Source organism: Pezoporus wallicus, unplaced genomic scaffold (genome assembly GCF_028554395.1).
Source record: "Pezoporus wallicus isolate ANWC-B61680 ecotype Strahan unplaced genomic scaffold, APGP_CSIRO_Pwel_v1 contig_5767, whole genome shotgun sequence".
Lineage (NCBI taxonomy): Eukaryota > Metazoa > Chordata > Aves > Psittaciformes > Psittacidae > Pezoporus > Pezoporus wallicus.
In genome coordinates, this window is record NW_026640599.1 from 8,256,399 (window position 1) to 8,278,204 (window position 21,806).

Consider the following 21,806-nt stretch of genomic DNA (forward strand, 5'->3'; position numbering starts at 1 on the left):
CCAGAGAATAGTAAACATGTTGTGACCACATTACACGACACCCAGTTCACTTGGTGCCCTAGAAATACTGAGCGTCAAGAGCATCTTACAATTACTGTATCTGTCATCCACAGTCATGGCACTGGAATCCAAGCAGGCAGGCAAGCCAGCAAGTAAACAAAGTAAAGGAAACAGCACAGAAGTCCTGAAACAAGGGAAATTTTAGAACAAAACGTGATTTTGATGGGACTTTGTTTTCTGATTCATCAGCAGTGATCATTCTTCTGATGTTTTTACAGTTGATAAAACCTGCAAAACTACCTCTTCTCATTAGTTGAACTGCTTAGACTGTATCAAGGCTAAGAACAAATGTTTTGAATACTTAAGAAATAGTCACATTTGCTTTAATTAAAAACTATTTTATTTTTAAAAGTAAATGGAACTTCTGAAATATTTAATGAAGTTACTAGTGCTTTACTTAATTATACCAAAAAGTATTTGAAAATGACATAAATTCCTAGAAAATCACTTACCAGTCTAGACAATGAATGTTTTATGGCGTTCTAAATGTTTATGGCAAAATAAAGACAAAATGGCAAGCCTGGAGTACCTCTGGCATCCATCTATCTATCTATCTATCTATCTATCTATCTATCTATCTATCTATCTATCTATCTATCTATCTACCTACCTACCTACCTACCTATCTACCTATCTATCTTTCTCTCTCTCTAGATCTACCGATAAATTTATCTAATCCATACCTGCTGGTGTTAGAGAAATACAACACTGTCTCTATGCAAATCCAGTATGTCATCTTCTACTTTTCATGGCCAATTCACAGCAATTTTCATTAAAACACACAAATAAAGAAGTTGCTGGCCCTGGCTCCTGAAGAAGACTGAAATTGTCACCTGAGTGCACACTAACATCTAAACATGAGATTAAAGAGTTTATTGATCATCTTTTTATAGAAAATATCGACTTGGTAAGTAACTGATTAAAAAAGGAAACAAAAGACATGATTTCACTGTGGTGACCAGCGGTGTCCCTCAGGGATCTAGAAAAAAGACTCTCGTTCTCTATACAGAGATAATCCAGAAAAGGGGGAAGACAGCAACTCAGTTCAGATAAAAGTAAAATTACACAGTCGAAATAAAAACACTATCTTTAGACAGAAATGATGGGCTTTGAAACACACAGCTGTTAATACTTTGGAAAGCAATAGAGAGCAGTGGAAAGCACTATCAAAACGCTTTATAAATCCATTCAACATGTAGATCATTGTGTGCGGTCCTCGCCTCCTTTGCCCCTCACACATAACCTACCTCAGTCCCTAAAGGAACTGAAAAAGACAGAAAGTCACCAAGAATGATCAGACGTATGGAACAGATCCCTCACTCTGGAAAGGTAAGATTCACACAAGTCTATAAAAACCAGGAGAGGCCCTGAGAAGGTAGTTAGGGAGGACTCATTATCTCTTCCTGTAATAAAAATTAAAGGCTAACAGATGAAATTAGCAGGTATCATATTCAAAACAAAGGGAGGTTAACTCCTTCCCACAGTGTGTGATCCCACTGACTGGAACACTTCCACAGGAGTTACAGATGCTGACATGTTACATGCTGTGAAAATGTGACTACTTGATGAGGAAAATCCATTAGGGTTATTAAACACAAAGTTCAAAATTACTAAAGGCTGTGAAGACTCAATGCAGGAATTTCTCGGTATGTTTGTCCTGTTCCCACACTCTTCCAGTATTGACCTCTGTTTGGAAACACTGTACCAGCTCAGACACAGTTCTGATCTGAGTTACAGATGTCTCAGGATCTTTCCAGTTTCCTGGAAATCTCATTCTTTTAACACATGGAAATGGAATATTAGACACAGAACACTTTGCAAAGTGCATTTAAATAAAGCAAGGTGACATAAACCCAATGTGTTAACATAAGGGAAACTTCAAAGGATTACTGCAATTCTTTCTCCCCCAAAACATTATCAAACAAACCAAGTTTTTCAGTTAAAAAGAAAGCAAAACCATAGGGAGAACAAAAATACATGGAGAAGATAATTAGAAAAGTTTCAAAATTATAAAGTACTAATCCTTACAGGTTAATTTAAATGCTCTGATTTGTGGGCCACTACAGAAATTTTCCATGGAGAAGTTTCAGAGCTAAAAATATTTTATGGCATACACAAGTCTGCTTTCTTGGGCCATCCTCTGTAGCTCCCACAGAAGCAGAGAAACCCACAATAAGTCTGTAAGATCATAAAAAGCAAACAGTGGATTGACAGTCAGCTACTGCAATGAAAAAGACGAATCTACAGTACAGAAAGATATATTTGCATTTCCTGTCCAGACACCGCAAGCGTTTTCTGACCTGTGAGGTCTACCACAACACTATCAGTGAAGTTCTCATAACAACTTAACAACCTCCTGAATAAATTCAACTCTGTTAAGCGGTCTGAAAATGCTTAACTGTCTCTGCCTTTCTCTGAAAAAGTGCTACAGGTTTAAGATGTCTTCAGATACACAATATTTCAGTATTACAGTGTATGAATACACACTGCGCCCTCAAGTGAAAATACTGGTATTTATGCTGAGCTGCAACTGTTTATATCCTCCACATTCATGTAATTTATATTTTTGCATTAAAAGGAGAGTCTCAAATCTTCGTAGTGGGCAAAATATCTAATTAGAGAGACTGTTTCACAGATTCCTAACTTCCCATTTACAACAACAAAACATCTCTTCAGCAATTTCAGAAGTGCTTAAATGGAAAATTACTGTAGTTCTTGTTTCCAGCTGTTGAGCTCCATTAGAAATGACCTGAGCCAGCACCAAATGTCCCATCCAGCTATCCAAGCACTAAAACTACCAGGCGTTTAGCAGACCACCAGCAGTCTACAAACCAGAAATGAAGAATATCTTCATTAGCATTATGCAAGTCATCAGAGAAACATGTGCTATCTCAAATAACATTCAAAAAAATAAGTAGGTAAAATATGCAATGCATAATCTTGGTTTTAACTTTGTGGCTGGAAAAAGGGATAGGAACAAAAGCATGAATAGAGAAACATCATTTTCATTGAAGCTCTAGGTAGCTTGGAAAGCAGAATAGTGCACATTTTGCCTTCTACACCACTGTTCTCCACAGTTAAATGTGTTTTACCAGCAGGTGACTTCAGACTCTAAAGCTGTTGTGAATTCATATTTTCACAAGTTCTTAAAATTTCAATTTATGGGCAGGGAGGGGAGTGGAGAGGCTTTTTTCTATCAATATGTTGTGGGAGACAGGAGAGAAACCTATGTGACTTAACTTGCACACTTTATAACATCTATATATCTGTAAAATTTGGAATCCTGACATTTGATGCTGTCAAGGTGTCAGTTTCGAACCACTAATGAACCAAAAACTGCCTTCCTAAAAGGTTAATTATGATAAAGTGAATGTAAGACTTTGGATTTGGTAGATGCTGCAGAAACATCAGAGCAAGACACATGAGAATTGCTTATGAGTAAAAACACTTTAGCAAATGAAATTTAAAAACAACAAAAAGCAGCAAATACAGAAGGAAACTCACACAGCACACTCCCAACTGCCTCATCTCAAAGCACTTGCATGCATGCACATCAAAAATAAGCTGTATTAACCAGCTCATTCTCTTTCCTCCTCAAGCTGCACTTCTGACAACAAACTGTGAAGCAGCTGTTCAATTATCTTTTTCAAATTCAATGATTAAAAGAAATACTGCATGATACTTTACTATCATGCTGATAACCTCAGACTTAATGCAAATATTTCTTCCCTTTTGGCACTGTATTTCTTCTTCTCTCCTCATATTATCTTTAATTTTCATTTTTAGTGTTCCACCCTCCAAGGGAAAACTGCAGAGCAACAAGTGACAAAGCAAAATGCATTAGCATCTCCATCCACTTCTCTTTCAACTGACTGGAATCTCATCTCTTTCCTTTTGAATGAAGCTCCCAAATTCAAAACACAAATGGAAAATGACTAATAATTATGTATTTCAGCTTTTCTTTTCAGTGAGTGCTTCAGGTACAGAGACTGCTACAAAGGACACCATCAGCTGTACAAATGGAGGTCTACTGCTCTCTGGGTGGCCAGTGTGTGGCAAATATCCCAGTGCCCAACAAAAAGCTGTCATCAGGAGCTTCTACTTGGCTACCAGTTGCTGTTGCATCAGGACTTCCTCCCCCAGAGCTGAGTCTTCTCTCCCTGCTCCCAGGATTTTATTGGGAAGATTTTATGAAACACTTAGTCAACTAACTGTAATAATATATGCTCATGTCCTTAGTATTTAAGAACTATTTCAGAAACAAGAAATGCCACTGACCTCCCATAAAAACACACATAACAAGGAGTTAATCAGGCATCTTCGAAATTGGCCTACAGAGGTTTTTATCCCACTGACTGCCTGGCTGGTCTATGATCCCCTTTCCTTTCTTCCTTCTTTTTTTCTTTCTTTTTTTTTTAAGGCAGAAAAATAGAAAGACACATGGCACATTTTAAGAGAAAAAGCAACTCAGAAAATTTGTAGATTCATTTTTTTACATGTCTTACTGACTTTAGCTGTGAAAAGCCAGAGTTGAAAGAAGTTTACATTTTTCTACTAAAAGACCCTAAAGTATCTGCAAAACATTAAACAGTTTACTTGGTATCTCTCCATTCAGCTCTCCATAAATTTTTACAAACAGCAGTTGACTCCAGTCTTCCCTGCTTTTTCTTGAAGGAAATGATCATATCTAGTTAGATTTTACTATCCTACTATAATTTTCTCCAAAGCCCATTTGTATCAGTTTTCCTCATTTGTACAGAAGACTCCACGTGTCACTTCACACAGAAGAGGAATTAGTAAAGCTCCTCCTCTTTTTTTCTGCCAAAAAGAGAAGTACAGTTTTATTTATGCATTTAGGAAGGAAAAAAAAAGAGGAGGTGTGTGGGGGTGAATTTTTGATTATTAAGCAAACATTTGAAAGAGCAACACATCCTAAAGACTGTACAACTAGTCTTGCTTAACTGCAAAGCTACAGTATTCTTTGGAATAAGAAATTTGAAATAAAATCATATAGAAATAAAAATATCTGGGCAAGTTTAATGACAAAACAGTCTGAAAGGAAAAAAACCTAAACATAGCCAGGACAGAATATGCTTTCACACAAAAGTAACCCCCTATTCTAGCACAGTCCTCTACAGCAGAAATGGACTTCAGGACCCCCAGCACTCTCCTTCTTTTCTTTTTACCTACCCAGCATCTACAAAGTGTGCAGAAGAACCAAAGAACCCTGTAGCTGAATCCTGTGCTCTGCAGAATACATGTTACAATACAGTTTTAAACAGCCACAACAAAAAAACCCAGCTAATTGTAAAAGAAATACCTCCTCTGCCATTGCGAAGCCAAGCTGCCTTCCAGCAGCTCAAAGTGTCCAAGACGAGCCCTGGAGTCCTGCCCCTTCCTTGCATGAGCTCAGCTCAACGAGAACAGGAGCCCAGCCCTGACACTGACTCACGTTCCAGGCCATCCCTGGGAAACAAAGGTTCCATTTGTTTATTTCACAGGAAATCTGGAGCTTTTCCTACCTCTGCTCATTCACAGTGCGGAGTTTCCTCTCCCTTTCCAAGACAGCCTAATCTCTCCTGGCTTCTTGAGACCAGCAGCTATGAAAGGCAATGTGACTGAGGACATACAGATCTTTTGTGAACAGCCCAGGCATAAAAATTATAGGAAAATGAGGTTTGAGAAATTCTGAGTGCACTGGTCTGTCTGCTAATAAAATTTAAAAAAAAGCCAAAATGTCATGCCATTTATGCCTTCGTTTCAGATTTTGTTTTTAAAGAAAGATGATCAGAAAACTGAACACCATTAAGATGAATGCTCTCTTCCATGAAATTCTTTATAAATTCTTAATACTTCCTCCTCACAAACATTCAACTTTAAAATGACTAAAAAAGGGCAAGGGAGGGAAACACACCATGGGCATCTCAGATAATGGGGAAGAAATTAAAGATTTATACTTAGACAAGCCACAGGGTACTACATATTCTCACTCCCGTTTGACCTTATATACTATTCAGTAAGCATTTACACACAAACACATCTACCTAGTATGGACATACTTATGTGCACTCAGCACACTCCCAGTACACACGCAGCTCATTCTCTACAGAGGCATTCTCATGGGAATGCCAACGCAATTATGGGACAAGAAAAAAGCCTCTAAAGACATAAATTAAAAAGATAAAATAAACAAACAAACAAACAGTTGGTTCTCTCTGGTTTTAAGAACCAGTGTAAGGAAGGACATGATAAACTTCATATGCAGATTTTAAAGGAGAGGACAATAAATTGTTCAACAAGGTTTCTACCAAAACAAAATAAACAAGAAAAAAGTTATTTTGCAGAGCCAGGGTATCAAAATAAATTTTCTGCTGCAACAGTGAAATATGACAACATAGGAAGAATACACAATTTTCTTTACTGGATGCTTTTTTTAAAAACCAGCCATCACCTGAGGATTATTTGTACGTATTTGGTCCTAAAGCAGTTAAGAGGCTTGGATTAGATATCTCTGAGATCCCTTCTTGCCTTATGCTGAAGGCAAATCAAAACTGATCTGAGTAGGACTATTACTGCAAGTACAATCTCCAGAAAAATATACCCAGATACTTTAAGGAATGGAAATGAGCAAGAGATGATGGCTCACAGAAAAGGCTACATCCCTTGCAGCAACGCTCCTTGTCCCTGCACCATGCTGCAGAACAGGTTCAGGAGTGATTCAGAACAAAGTCTCATGGCCTACTGAGACTGCAATCTCCTTCCTGAAGAAGTCTGTTTACCAATCAGAAATTATTTCAAAGTTATAATACAATATGCCATTAGTTTCAGTTAGAGAAAGCACACAATCCCTCGTATTTGTTTTAAGAAAAAAGAATAATCTGCAGCAATTCATGAGTATATAGAAGTATAAGTATTACAATCAGGCATGACTTTTTAAAAACAGCCCTCAAGTAGAGAAAGTTTTAAAAAGGAAAAAATCCACAAACTAATGAACCTAAACACACAGCAGAAGATGAGTGTATAAATTTTACTTTGCAGGTCATATTCATTTTGGTTTACATTCATCAATTTTTTAAATGTTATTTATTTAATTTCCAAAGTTGTGGTTTTTTGCATAACTGTATTTGTTCTTTAAATTTTCAAAGATCATCTGTGCTAAGAATATAAAATGTCATTTCATTAGAATTTTTATCACATTTTCAAAGTTAAGTAACAACTCAGATGCAGCAACTGAAAATCAGTTACATTATCCAACAAAATCCAAGTGGAGTAAGACAAAAGAAACACTAAGAACGCTCTATACAACTGTTTATTCCCAAAGCCTTGATTACACTAATTTAAATGTTTTGTATCAATTTGTACCAATTAAATTTTATTTAGCTAGATTTTATTGCTATTATTAGACATACTGTATCAATTTAATTCGTGAACCACTTCTCTTAAAGCTTATCATATGGCAAAAAATAGCTATCTCACATGCCAGTACTCTTTCTGAAGTAAACTTTCTGAAGCATTTTCCCTGTACTGATGTTGAAGCAGGAGACAAATCTTTCCTAGAAATTCAGTTTATGCCTCCATCAACTACTCTGGAACTCAGAAAATCAGCTTTATGTTAAACTATTAAAGCACAGCATTTGGGGTTTTTTAACCATTACTTTAAAATGCTTGTTTGGGTATAAGTTTTGGTACTGGTATAGAGTCAACTGAAATTCAGAGATGTACTATGATTAGCAAGCTATTGATCATAAGCTGATCCAGAACACCTTAACATAGACACTTTTACTGTCTCCCTATAATGAAATAAAATTGCATTAGTTTAAACCTACACATCCTGCTTTTCCACAGAGCACTCCTCCAGGAGAACTCATTCTGGCGAAAGACCAGTGTTGTGCCCCAGGAGAACCAACCAGATTATCCACATTGCTTTAAGGAGTAATTTCTGGTATAACAATACTTTTTACATTACTCTGCTTCTATTTTTAGATGTTCTTCAAGCAGCTCAAGTCAGGAACATAAGTTGAAAATGTTTTCATGCACGTGCTTGATGTATTTCTTTCACAAGGACAAATATTTTCTAGAGACCAACAATATGCACATATTTGGGGTCCTCAACACAAGAGTGACACGGACCTGCTTGAGTGAGTCCAGAGGGGAGCCACAAAGATGATCAAAGGGCTGGCGCCCCTGTCCTTTGAAGACAGGCTGAAGCAGTTGGGCTTGTTCAGCCTGGAGAAGAGAAGGCTCGGGGAAAACCTTAAAGCAGCTTCCAGTACCTAAAAGGGGCCTACAAGAAATCTGGAGAGGGGCTTTTTACAAGGGCACATAGAGATAGGACAAGGGGAGATTTAGATTAGACATTAGGAAGAAATTTCTTACAGTGAGGGTGGTGAGACATTAGAGCTGGCTGACTGGAGAGGCTTGGATGCCCCATCCCTGGCAGTGTTCAAGGCCAGGCTGGATAGGGGTTTGAGCAACCTGGTCTAGTGGAAGGTGAGGTTGGAACTAGATGGTCTTTAAGGTCCCTTCCAACCCAAACCATTCCATGATTCCATGAAAGTCCTGTGGCATGGACAACAACTAGCTTGCATTTTAAAGCCCAATAGGCGCTTTGTTAAAAATAAAAGCCTAAAAAAATGCCATGAGCAGCACAAACCACTGTGTGGGTAACCTCCTTCACCAAAAACCACTAGTGCACACTGATGTGAAAGCTGAACCATGTCACCAATACCTGGACAACTCTGTTCAGGCAGCTTGAACATTTTACAAACCAAACTGAGAAAACATGAAAGCACAGATACTTAATAGGATAGCAGGGAAGGGCAGGAAGTATACAGGAGATCAGAACTCGCTCTTCACTCATGTAGCGCAGTTAAGTGACTCAGCAGAGACTCATTGCTAGTCAAGGTTATTGAATTTGTTCCTCTCTTTAAGCTTAATTTTGCATTTCCCATTCCATTCCCTTGGTACCAAGTCCTACTTTGAGTCAGCCACCCCAAAAGGGGCATGCTGCTTTTTGATTGTCCCTCATTTCATAAGCTGACTATATTTCCACTACCCTCACATCTTATTCCTGTGAATTAGCTGCTCCAGAAAGGGTAACAATCTTCCAAAGAATTTATTTATAATGTCTACACTGCTTCGTATGCATCAGTCACCATTTGCAAACATGTGCTATTTTTTTGTAAATGAAAAAACACATAAATCCTGTTTACACACTCAACTCAAGGAATGGAAAGTTAAACCAGTGAAGGAGCAAGCCCCCACTGCAGGCAGCTTTGCTCTCACATCAGCTGCAGAAAGGGTCAGGGTCCTTCTTCCTCTGTAGCTTTTCTCACAAGGTGGCACTAGAATAAACGGTTAGGGCAGGAATGCCAGACTCTTGCGGACAGCAGCACCTTCAAAGCAAAACACAAATGCTGCTTGAACAGCAGAGTGCTTCCCCCTGTTCCTACACAGAATCTGACATGCTGATGCTCGCCACGACTGCTGCTGCCATCACTCGTGGCTGTCTCTGAATAAACGAATGCCAGAAACATGTGCTTTCAAGTGCACACACTCGATATATCGCATGCTCTCTGCCTTAGCAGGCATTTTTAGTAGTGTTTGTATTCAGTGCCAGGTGGTTTTGCTCACATCCACTTTTTCGTTATCTCAGTATTTTGAACAGTGGCTTCAACAGTTCTGTTACAGGAGCAAGCACCTCCAAAGGCATCAGAGGAAAAAAGTAGCAGTGAGCCAGGCAACACAGAGGCAAGCGCAGACTGATGCGTGCAGCCCCCCTACCCAGTGCTGGCCATGGGTGCCGCTGGGCAGTGCTGGCAGAGCTCGGGCACATCATTAGCCAGGAGAAGCTTCCAACTTCCATCTCTCAAAAACTTTTTGAATGACAATTGAAAATTCAGGGGGAAAATTGTTTTCTACAAGCAACCAGGCAGGAACTGACAGAACAGGTGTAGCAAAGATGTGACTGTCAGCACAACACACTTACCACGGTTTCTGGGTCCCTAGCTCACCAGCTTAAAATAGAAACTCAGACCTTGCAGGCACTCAGAGTTTACAGATTTCTATCTTATTACAAAGGACAGGTAGACTTAATAATTGACATGACCTTCTAGCCTTTATAGCTCTTGTGTCTACTTCCATTACTACTTCTCCATTTCTTCTCCGATGCATACAAAATATATACAGAAATAATTTTTTTTTTAGAAAATCAATGCTTTGCAGTGAGAAGGATCCCTAAACACCAGTTAACTACACCTTACATGTTGCTGGGTCCAGAGCAATGAGCCTCCCCCCATTATACTAAATCATTACAATGGATGCAATATTCCCCAGTTTGATGGTTGAGTATATAATTTACACTAAGTTCTGGCAAACACTAATGTGACCTCATCAAAGGCTGTTAATGAAATGTAGCTCTGCTCAAATTCACCACTGCTAGCCAACTATGAAAGTCTTGCCTGAAGAAAACTACAAATAATACCTCAAATGGAAAATGTACAAAATACAATAGTCTCTTCTGAAGTAAGGGCAGTCTTCAGAAAGATAGAAATGGCTTTTCAAGACTATTTTATTTTACATTCACCAACTATGGTTGTTAGCATTTCCAGCTGAAGCCTCAATTCAGGGACCAACCCAATACAGTTAACTCAGAAGGAATGTATTGGTTGAATTAATTTTCCTTTATTTTTTGAGGTTTATTTTTTAGATACAGGAGAGGAAAAAGTGATCACTTGTTAGAACAATGGAAGCATATACAGATCATATTGGAAGGAAGTCCAGCCTAGAAACAAAGGTTTTAGATAAGCTACTACAAAATGAAAAAGGAAAAAAAGAAATAAGCATAAACACCTGTTTAAATGTCTTGAAGCTGCATGAGCAGGAAGACACATGAAACAGGCATTTCTATTTGACCATAAAACTTGTGCTACTTTAAACAGTGTTACACTGAATTTTCTCAGGAGAGACAACGTGCCGATACACATATTATTTTCTTCTAAAAATTCATGTCTCGGCAAGCTATGTCTTCAGTCATGTGCAGCACTGTAAATTAGATCACTTACACCTATCATTAATGGGAATTTGACAGAGCCAAGCCCCAGGAATCTGATTTTAGTTACACATGGCCAGGGGTTGATTGATCAATGCAGACAGGCAAACAAAAGGACTATAGAGTGTATTTGATTCTTCTTTTTTTTTAACAAAACACAGCTCTAATGACACTGCTCATATTAAACTCCTATAATTGCATCATTAATTTCCCTAGGATAATATGCTTCTGTGATTTTTGGAACAAAGAACAGCAAAGCAATGAATCCTGCATGCCAATAAAACCAATGGGGTTTCACACAATTCCTCAGCTTTGTCTTTAGTTAGAGAGTTTATTGATCACCTTAAAATACAAGGGCCACTACCTCCTCCACTGACCTAACACTGGGAGCACATCAAACTGCCTGGTGATTTACAGGAGAGCTAACGGCACCTGTTTCTGCTCAACTGGCATCAATCCTTTCTGCCCTCATACTCCTGCCAATATTTGTGTAAAAGCCTTCTTAATACCCAAATAATTCATATCACCTTTGCGTGAAATATGATCTAAACTTCTGATTCATAAAATTGAAAGCACTTTAGCACACAAACTGAAACCCTGTTGATTCTTCTGTAAATGGGACTGACATTTTCCACATTAATTATCTTCTCATAAATACATCTTCTTATAAATAATCCCACATTATAAAATCGTCACAGTGATTTATTGATGCTTTACAAAAAACAATAGTTAGAAAATATTTTAAATCAAAAAAGCAACAGAATTATTAGAGTAATATATAAAATGTTTCATCAATAACTGTATGAAGAAGAAGCAAGTTTTAGGGTCTCCAAAATTCAGAGAGAATTCTGCCTCTTCAAAAGATTACAAGCTATTGAAAACCTGAGGCTACTTGTAAAGGAGAAAGGCACGTATCAGGGCAAAGATCCCTTTAAAAACTACACTGAGAAAAATCTGTACCCGTTTGGCACTCTGCGTAATATATTGCAACACTTCTGATCCAGTATACAGAGCTCTTAAACTAAGTATGACCTTGCTTGGAGCAGCAAAGTTAATGCAGGATCCTCTCACTCTCAGACAGCATTAAATGGGAAAATGGCAACGATGAGGGAAAAATTTCTTGCAGGCAGGAGAGAAGTATCTGGGAACATTAATGTTCTGCCATTGTAAATTAATGTTGTGTCAATGAGTCATGTCTTGGTGCTGTGAATAGGAAAAGGCCACAGAGCTGAAAGCCTCTGAATGGTACTGCTCAAAGGTTAACCATCCTGACCCTAGACAGGAAAAAAGCAACAACAGCAAAGAAGTGCTCCCTTTAGTTATCTCCACATTGAAACACAAATAATGAATTTTGTTTACAAAAATGAAGCCATTATTTACTAGTAACCATGCCAACTTCAGTAAAAATCTGAAGACATAGTCTGTGGGTAAGATGGAAAATTCTAGAAGTTTTTTGAAAATTCTGTATTCAATTTTTGGCTGAGTAGCAAAACCATTGACTTATACTGCACAAATATTTTGTTCTTAGTGAAAAAGTTTAGACTTGCCATTACTATAAAGTGGAGTAGGACTTCCCATCACGGAATGAAGGCCACTTTATCAGCACTTTGCAAACACTTCATATTGAAACAAGGGACTCCAAGGTTCAAGGGATACATAGTTTATTTTAATTAGCTCCCATTTACAAACACTACTGTAGCGATGGATACAGTTATTGTAAACCTGCAGACACAAGAAATCCTTCATGTGGAAGGGCCTTATACTTTGTAAATTGTAATTTTCCTCTATCAGACTCAAGAGAACTGAATTTTGTGCAATGCTTGAATTCTGGTCAGTGCCTACATATACATCACCTTACAAGTGAACACTTACGTTACACACCAGTTATAAAAAGAAGTTTAAGCACAGCCACGCATGAGTTGAAGTCTGCCTGCTATCAGGTGCTTCCCATATACAAAGCAATTTTCCTTACACATGCCTTGCAAAGACAGACTTGTAAATACAAGATCGCAGGTAGCCATCAAACTGTAAAAACAAACATCCTCTGAAATGGTGTTAACAAAAATAAAAATAACCCATTTATTAAACAAGTTCATGTTCTGGTAAAATTATTTTTTATCATACTTACAAAACTTCCCTAAAGCCCAATCTCACCTTAATACTGGCAGGTTGTCAGGGTCACAAATAAACTGTGCTGCAGAAACACACCATGATAGCTCCATGCAATGCTAACTACACTGCTTTGTACCCCATTCCCCGAATCTGCCAGGAGGAAGGTTCATTATCTACCATTCAGTGAACACGACCAAGGCCTGACCTGTCCCTGTTTTGTATCCTGGGGAGGGCTTCTTTGATGACATACCACTGGAATACAGCTCATATGCGCCTGTTCCTGCACAGTAACAAAGTTCCACACTTGAGTTAATAAGCCTACCCAGAAACAAGAGGCAAGGAGGGTACTATGCAGGTTTTGAAGAAGTCAGCAAGAGTCAAGGAGTAATACAATCTAGGTTTTTCCTTTATTAGATTATCCCAGCTTTTCATTATCCTCCTTCTAGAGAATGTAAATTGTGATCTCCTGCAAGATACTAAGCAAATGTCCCTCAATATAACTAACTTAAGAAGTTCCCACCATGCCTCTGCAGGATCTCCCTTCCTCCTTTTCCACCAAGATTCAGGGTGGATGTGCAGGAAGGTGCTGTGCCAGGTCACTGAAATGATCTAGGTTAAAAAGCAAAAGCCGCGTGGGCCTAAATATGTAATTCTGTAGTGCCTGGTTCTACAGACAACTAAACAAATGCAACACAAAAGGCAAGAAGCTGCCACACCAGGGAGCAGCTGCCCAAAAGTGCCTTAAAATCATTGTGGAGACAAAGAAAAGGCATCACATAACAACGCCCTTAGCAGAATTCCAGTTTGAAGAAGCCTCCTAATGCTTCTCAGTGTATCAGTAACCCTATGAAAATCTAACTGTTCACTTAAACAAATGATTTTACACATTTTTCTTTAGTTGTTACTTCCTTAGGAAACAATACACTTTTCTGTTTGTTTCCCTAATGAACATACCTTAGAGTTATCAATCCCCCCCCCCCCCCTTTTTTTTTTTTCATGTTTACCTCCTCCAGTTTATTAGAAACATTTCATTTGGCTTTCTAGTCTCCATTTCTAACATACTTAATGATAGGGTTTGGAGGCTTTGGGACAAAGAATAGAGATGGTCTGCTTCAACTTGGCAGAATGTTATTTTTTTCCCCAGCTGTTAATCTCAAGACTTTCTTCTTATGTCACGTAGAACAAACCTAGAAAAAATATACTTTATCTTTTACTAACTCCTTTAAACAAAGGTAGGTAATTTTGAAAGCATCCTTTAAATCAAGAAGTACAGTACTAAGCTGAGGTATTCTGGTATTTGCCAAAGCTGCTTTTGTTTTTTTAAGCACACTGACAGTATCTCCCTCTTAGTTTAGATGAGAATTAGCAATTATTTTTTTAACCATAATGTGAGTGACTGAAAACGTGAAAAGCCTCTCCAGTCTTGTTCTCTAAAGTAATATTTTCTAAGGAAAAAAGGCCAATTAAACAGATGGAGATATGAACAGAGGAGTAAATCTCCACGCAAAGTAACAGTTCTTGCAGGCAGTTAACCTCACTGGAATTCACTTGCTGGTATGTGGCAAGGGAAAAAAAAAAAAAAGCAAGCAGAATATTGCCCACAGAAAGATTAGGAAATCACGACCATAAAGTGTCAAGTTTTGGCCAGCGCAAGGTTCGAAACTTCAGGATGAAAACTAAAACACATTTAAGAAATGACACGTACCTTATCTACTGGGAGAAAGTCATTTTCAACTTCTATTGACCTTGGTCGTAGCTTTATAGGTTTGTCTTTGAAGATATCTCCAAAGCCAACACCCTTGACCTTTTTGGGTTGGATTGTCGTGCCTCCATTGGCTCCTTCTGATTTTGTGCTGCAAGAGTCACCACCATCACTCTCAGAGCCCGCAGCATCTTTTAAGCCTATGAAATGGAGGGATGAAAGAAGGAATCTTAGGTGTGAAGCTCATTATTTTCAAAACAGATTGTGACTGGAAGATTCTCCCTCCCACCATCCTCTATAAAGGAAAATGAAACCAGAAGAAAGAGGTAGAGAAGATGCTCTCTGTGCCATGTGCTCATTTTTGAGTTTAAAATATAACTTAATTTCATGCCATTGGTGTACCACTTAGAACTTACACCAATCCACAAAACATGCAACCTCCAGCATCAAAACTTCATGGCCATTCTCTGAGTACCAAGAAAATCCTTCTTCCTCAGACAAAATTTATTTGGAAGAGAACTCAGTAAATTAAAGAGTTAAGTTCAGTTGTAGAGCAGCTATTGTATAAAGCCACTTCAAGCTAACAAGCAATCAGACCAGGCGCACTGTACCTTAAATCCGTGACTCATATCAAACCAATTATGGAATTAGTATCTAAAGCTACATTACCTAACTGAGAAATATAAAGCTGAAAGCTGGTCAAAGAAATTTGCAATCAAATAAGCTGCATAATGTGTTCCCTGCTGAAAATTAAATCTCTCTGCAGCATAGACAGCCTCACAAGCATCCATGCACACTATCCTCTAGGAATACAATAAATCAAAACTGACATTCTGTTTTGCATTACTTCTTACAGTGAATAGGAAAATTTATCTGCACTTATCTGAAAATATCTGCTGTTTGAATAGCAGAGGCCATGTATGTAATATGGTGATGCTTCAGCCATTTTACAAAATGGTGCAGAATTAGGCCAAACAGCCACTGGCAGCAAAAGTGACCAACTGAAGTTTGTTTCAAATGAAACAGCCCCTTAGTTCATTTAAATTTTCTTTCCTAGATTACATATTGACTTAATTATGTTTCCAGGAAACCCACAGCAATTGCTGTTACTACAGCACTAATTCTAGCTAGTAATAGCAAACTCAAATCCTCACATTGCCCTCATAAGCATTTGTGGATCTTACAAGTCAAAGAAAGAAAAATCTCAAAGCAGCTTATCTTCTGAACTATTTTTATATCAGATCCACAAAACTATAGCAATGAATTTTCATCAGAAAAGGCTGCTAGCATAGAAAATTCTTATTTAAAATCTAGACACCTAAAATAGAGATTTTATACAAATCTCTTTGTCTTGTCCCTTTGTTAAACAAAGTAATGTTACCCAAAAATTTCTGTATTTCTGACAAAAGGAATGATACTAAGATGGACAAAGTCTACGGGATCCCTATAGAAGGCCTGCAGCTTAAGGAGCATGTGGGAAGTTTTATAAAATCTTCACAATGCCTCAGTTTTTACGATTCTCTGATGTAAACTCCTGATGTAGCAACAGAAACAGAATGAAACTATTCCTGAGCTGAAAGCACCTGAATATAACTTCCAGCCTACACTAGAACAACCCTTCAAAACCAAGCAGAGCAATTAAACTGAAGAAAAAGTATTTTGAAATCAATGAAAATCTTTATGGATAAAATTTTAATATTAACAGTTGAGTCCTTTGCTTTTGCCTCCTTGACTCAAGTGATACCTTTGGTTTTAACAGTCTCCATCCAAAAACTTTCTGCCTTTCTGGTGAGCAGCAACTTGTTTGGGGGGGGGACTTCTTGTCATCCTGGCAATTAATTGTTTAGAAACATGATTACCCAGTAAAAGATAGCAGCTTCTTCAAGGGCTATTTTAAGCTTCTCCAATGAACCACAGAAACCAATGTAAATCCTAAGGCCTACAGGCACAACTTCAAGATCTAGGATGCAAAGGGGTCATCTGTTAAATTGGTTTCAAAACCAGAGTGCTGCTAAGAAATGAAATCAGGAATTATGTATCAAGCCAGGATATTTAGCAAAACTGTTAAGCAGAAAAGTCATTATATGCTGCTCTCAGATCTTCTGTATCTGAAACATGAGTGTAAGACTGGAATTAGAGAAAGTTCCCAATTAGAAACAAACAAAACGGCTAAAGACTAATGAAAATGCTTACTCTGTCCTCCTCAGTGGCTGCCACATCTACCTATTGAACATAAGTAACATAGTGATCTTGATCTCTTTACTTGGCCTTTTTATTTTTCCAAGAAGGGCCATGAGGAGAAACTTCAAATCTGGTTTCACTTATTTATTATGGTAGTTAGAACGGTAGTATTCCTACCACCAGTGAAGTAAATTCTGTGTGTTGCTTCTTTACCAGACCTCATGAAAACAATAATTAGGAAATTCAAGCATGCAGTGCAATCCTCATCTGTGCTGTGGATGGCAGCAGGAGAGTGATTAACTGTAGCGAAGCCATTCCACAGTGCAGAGGCACTCAAAGTAAATAAAGTAAGCCAAGAAGGTATAAATCTCTTCAGGCAACACAGCAAAGGCACTGCCTCTTTCTTATTCCTACACCTTGTTGTGACTTAGGCAGTAACAGAAGAAGCTGCAAGTACTAGAAAACTGGACCTCCCCAGCTTTGCAAAATACCAGTTACTAGGGCCCTGGCCAAGACAGACATTAGAACCAATTTTGTTTACTACTTCTAAATGCAAAGAGAATGGTCACCAATCAACTATATGGACTTACTAATAATATTTCTCAGTTTAAAACATCTACACCTAGAACTCAAATCACAGTTACTGATGCAGAGGGTTGACCAATGTACAGGGGGGTTGTACAAGGGGGTTAGAGGAATTCGCTTGCTTAAACAAAAGTACTGTCTGTTGTAAATGCATACTAAGCAGAACAAAGACACCTGGTTCTATTGACAAGGAAAAGCAGACACCTGATTCTACTGATAAGAAGCTATTGATAAGGAAAAGAAGAATCTACTGATAAGGGGGAGAAGCAGATGGTTTATGGCTGGGACACCGACCAAACCCTAAGGCCATACCTGGAGACTAAAAGGTGAAAAGTTCAAGAAGAGGAAGACTCATTTACTTCATCTTGAAGACCCCTACCCACAGGAGGAAGACTCATTTACTTCATCTTGAAGACCCCTGCCCATGACCAGAGGGGACACTGCATGTGTGCAGAGGACCTTCTAGCTCATTATAATATGAAGCGGGGATAGGACATGAATATGTATAGGCATATTGTGCAACCTTATGAATATATATAACTTTAGAGAATAAATGTAGAGGGAAACAACACTGAGGCTCCATGACTTTGAGGAATTATCCCCGTGCATCTCAGTGCTGAATAAAAAGCATACCTACTTTACAACTTTAACGAGTTGTGGAGTCTATCTGAGTATCATTACCATCGTTTCTTTGCTGAACAAAAGATCTTGATAAGGGATGGGAAAATTACCCTCTGGCAAAGGTTCCTTCTTTCATCCTTGCCAAAATCTCCTCAAACTACTCTGTGATGGAGGGAAAAAGCACTGCAGAAACCTTTCTCCACAAGTAACTGGATTTTTACTGATAGAGTCCATGACTGCTCTTAGCCTCTCCATGAAATGAACAGGAAGGCAACCTTTAAAACAAGGAATTAAAATAAGATTTTCTGCATCACTAACTGTGGGAGAAGAGGACCTAGACCTTGGCTAGTAGATGGAAGTTAATTATCGGAATTACTCATGAGTTCTCACATGGACTTCCAGATCTTTGAAGCCTTCATGAAAGCAGCTCAGAAACCTCAAGGGGCTTCATTGAGAATTAGGCTTTTGTTTCTGCGTCATCACTTGTTTTTCATTATTGCATCTTCATCTTTTATGACCATTCTTCTGTGATGAGACATCACACCTTGTATCAGAAACCCAACCTCAGGCTTACAACGGATTTCCCTAGCATCACCCATCTGTGCTTGATATAATCCAAAAGTAATTTGTCTCTATGATGCCACAGAGCTTAGTCTCAGCACACAACCCTCATAGTGAAAGCAACATAGGATATAACTGCTGCTTTTTCTTTTTTTTTTTAATTACTTTTTAATTAGAACAGAATGGACTGAAGTGATGCCTGTCCAAATTAAACTGCTTTTGAATGGCTGGATACAGAGGCCAGCCTTACAAAGCCCTTTCAGACTTAGAAGAATTCTTCCTGTCAACTGGGAAAATGATATAATTTATCACTTTTTGACTGACACAAACTGAGGAGACCTCTGGACTTAAATAGGTAAGTAAGAGTAAAAGCTCTAGCTTTTCCAAGAGCTAGTCTGCTCCTGCTCTAATCATTTCATGGCTGAGGGCAAGAAGCAAAGGTGACAGAAGAGGAGGACTACACACAGTGGCAACTAAGAACAAATTAGATAAAATTAAGATCTGTATTAAGATTAATAAACAATAATGCACTACAAAACAGTCCCTAGGCCTGCCTACACAAGGAAGGGATGGCTGACAGCTGAAGTCAGAAAAATGACAGCTGAAGCAGAAAAATGTCTCTCTTCCAACCACCTCCTTTGTTTTGTTTGTTGTTTTCTTTTTTACCCCCTTCAGCTTTTCATGGCCTTTTTTTGCCAACACTGCAAACAGCTTAATAGGAGAACAGAGCTGGTTGGATAGTTTCCCTAAAAGCCCAAGGATACAGCTGGGAACTAGGTAGGAACCTGAGTGACTCAGACTGTGAGATTATGAATTTTAAACACAAAATTTTCTTCAAGAAAAGCTATAGTTAGCAGGGAGGTCAGGTTGCTAAATGGGCATTAAAACCTGATCAGTTGGCACAGTGATCTGCTGCTGCTGCCCAGTACACCCACCCAGTATGAAACAGCTGTGGCAGATCCACGAACTTGAGCTCTAAGGTAAGGTCTGCAGCTCAGAAAACAGCTATCCTCAGAAGCACTGAGCACATATTGCTTTTATTTTAAGTCCAGTTATTTAACACTTCAAACATAACCAGGATAGGATAAAAGCTACAGTACTCAGGCCTTGGTTTTGTTGTTCATTTTTGTGTTTTTTTTTTTTAACATAAACTTTTCTAGAATCAGTCTGTCAGCATTTGGAAAGCCGGCAAGCTAAGAACGTAACATCAACCAGGTGCTCACTAACGTGCCTGCTATCACACCAGTCACAATAAATAGTACAAAAATTTTTTTCAGATTCTTAAAATTTCTTTTGGAAGGAACATTTTCCATTTCTGGCTTTATTATCAAAGGCACCATTCTTTACCTAGATTTATTGCTGCTGAATCATCTATAGCACCACAAGGTAGAGCTCAAATCTGAGCAGTGGTTGCATTTTTATAGTAAGCTCCTTGAAGTCTGAACAAGGGCAGAATAAGGAAAAAGAAACTAAAATTCCCAGGAGCTGACCATTCCCAACTTTTGGCTGGGACAAGATATGGAAGTACTGACACACAGCTATTTTAAAACAGTCAGAGCTCCAAGATGCTCAGTTGCTTCATGCTCCTTACAAAAGCAAGCTAATTTAGTATTCATGAAGATAAATGCTCACCACACTGTCTGAAGGAATTTCGCACTTCACACACAGTTTTTTCCTCTATGGGTATACAACACAGATTAGTTTTCTTGAGACATTTCAAACACACCACACTCCTGCTATGCCAGTTACAGGTCTTTTGAGAGCAACATTCTGAAATGCACCGAAACAGATTAGCTCAAACAGGGATTAGAAAGAGACCTGCAACATAGACTTAATTCACCAACAGCCCAGAGCTGCACTGGCATCAAACCAAGATTATAAATCAGAAAAATATTTAGGGATGATAAAGAGCTGTGTAAACTAAAGCTGTTAAAACAAAAATAAACAGTTGTGATAAAATTAACTCCATTCAAAGCAGGAAATAAATTGTTTCTAAAGAGCTTAAAATGGCAGGAAAACCAGGGAATACATTGTGAGGTTTACAGAACTTTCTATTTTGAGCTGTTATTTAGTAATTCGATTTTTGTTCTTTATTCTGGATTATTCTCTCTGCAGACAATTTATGGCACTGGGCAAAAGACGTACCACTCTGACGATGTATAAGCAAATTATGCTCTGGTCCTCTAAGCATTTCTCAGGCTTAAGTGATGCAAAGGTCAGCTGTTCAAAGACACACACCTGAGACAGTGCAAAGGACCTCTTGATTTGGCCTGGCAGCCAGAGACAAACACTGTCAACTGTGTTTAATAGAACAAAGAACTGCGTAAATGAAGCTTATTGGGACTTTTTCCTTTTAAGGAAAGTCTTTTTGCCTTTCCTTATGTTGATTTTCCACAAGGGAAGCAAAGGAAATATGTCCTTCCTTCTATTTAGAGAATGACATCGTGGAACACCAGAATGACTGATCTGAATGACAAAGAAGGTGAAATTAGACATAGTAATTGCAGTAGATGGGACAGGAACTGTCCTTTTTCCTTTTCCTCACATACTGGTGAAGACAAAACAAATACCCACAGCCTATCAAGTGTTTATCTTGAGCTTGCTTTTTACCAAAATCCTGTATTTTGTTGAAGCCATCCCCAAAAACATTCCACAGTGTCATAAAAAAAATCAAAACCAGAAAAGGAAGTTTGTTTTTGAATATTACTGCAGAACAAAGCCATGCTGATTCTTCATAGTTTAAAGGTTAATAAATTCATGCTTTCAGAAAACAAATTTATGCTTCTTTACCAAAAGTGGTTATACATGTACAAATGGCTGAGGCAGACTATTTCAATATTAGCCATTATTTATTATTCTCAGTTTTATTCCTTGAAGAAATGTAACCACGTAATCTAAACATTTTGTCATTTCCTTTCAACATGTTCATTTTAC

At 38.2% G+C, this 21,806-nt stretch overlaps 1 protein-coding gene across 10 annotated transcripts in view; it reads right to left on the bottom strand.

The window, feature by feature from the left end:
• The window catches only part of SH3KBP1 (SH3 domain containing kinase binding protein 1), a 231,365-nt gene that overhangs the window by 68,833 nt on the left and 140,726 nt on the right, over positions 1-21,806 (bottom strand). For all 10 annotated transcript variants that reach the window (XM_057419651.1, XM_057419655.1, XM_057419649.1 and 7 more), the window contains one exon: positions 14,928-15,124. In XM_057419651.1, the coding sequence (XP_057275634.1) occupies positions 14,928-15,124 (197 nt within the window). The remainder of the gene's footprint in view (positions 1-14,927; positions 15,125-21,806) is intronic.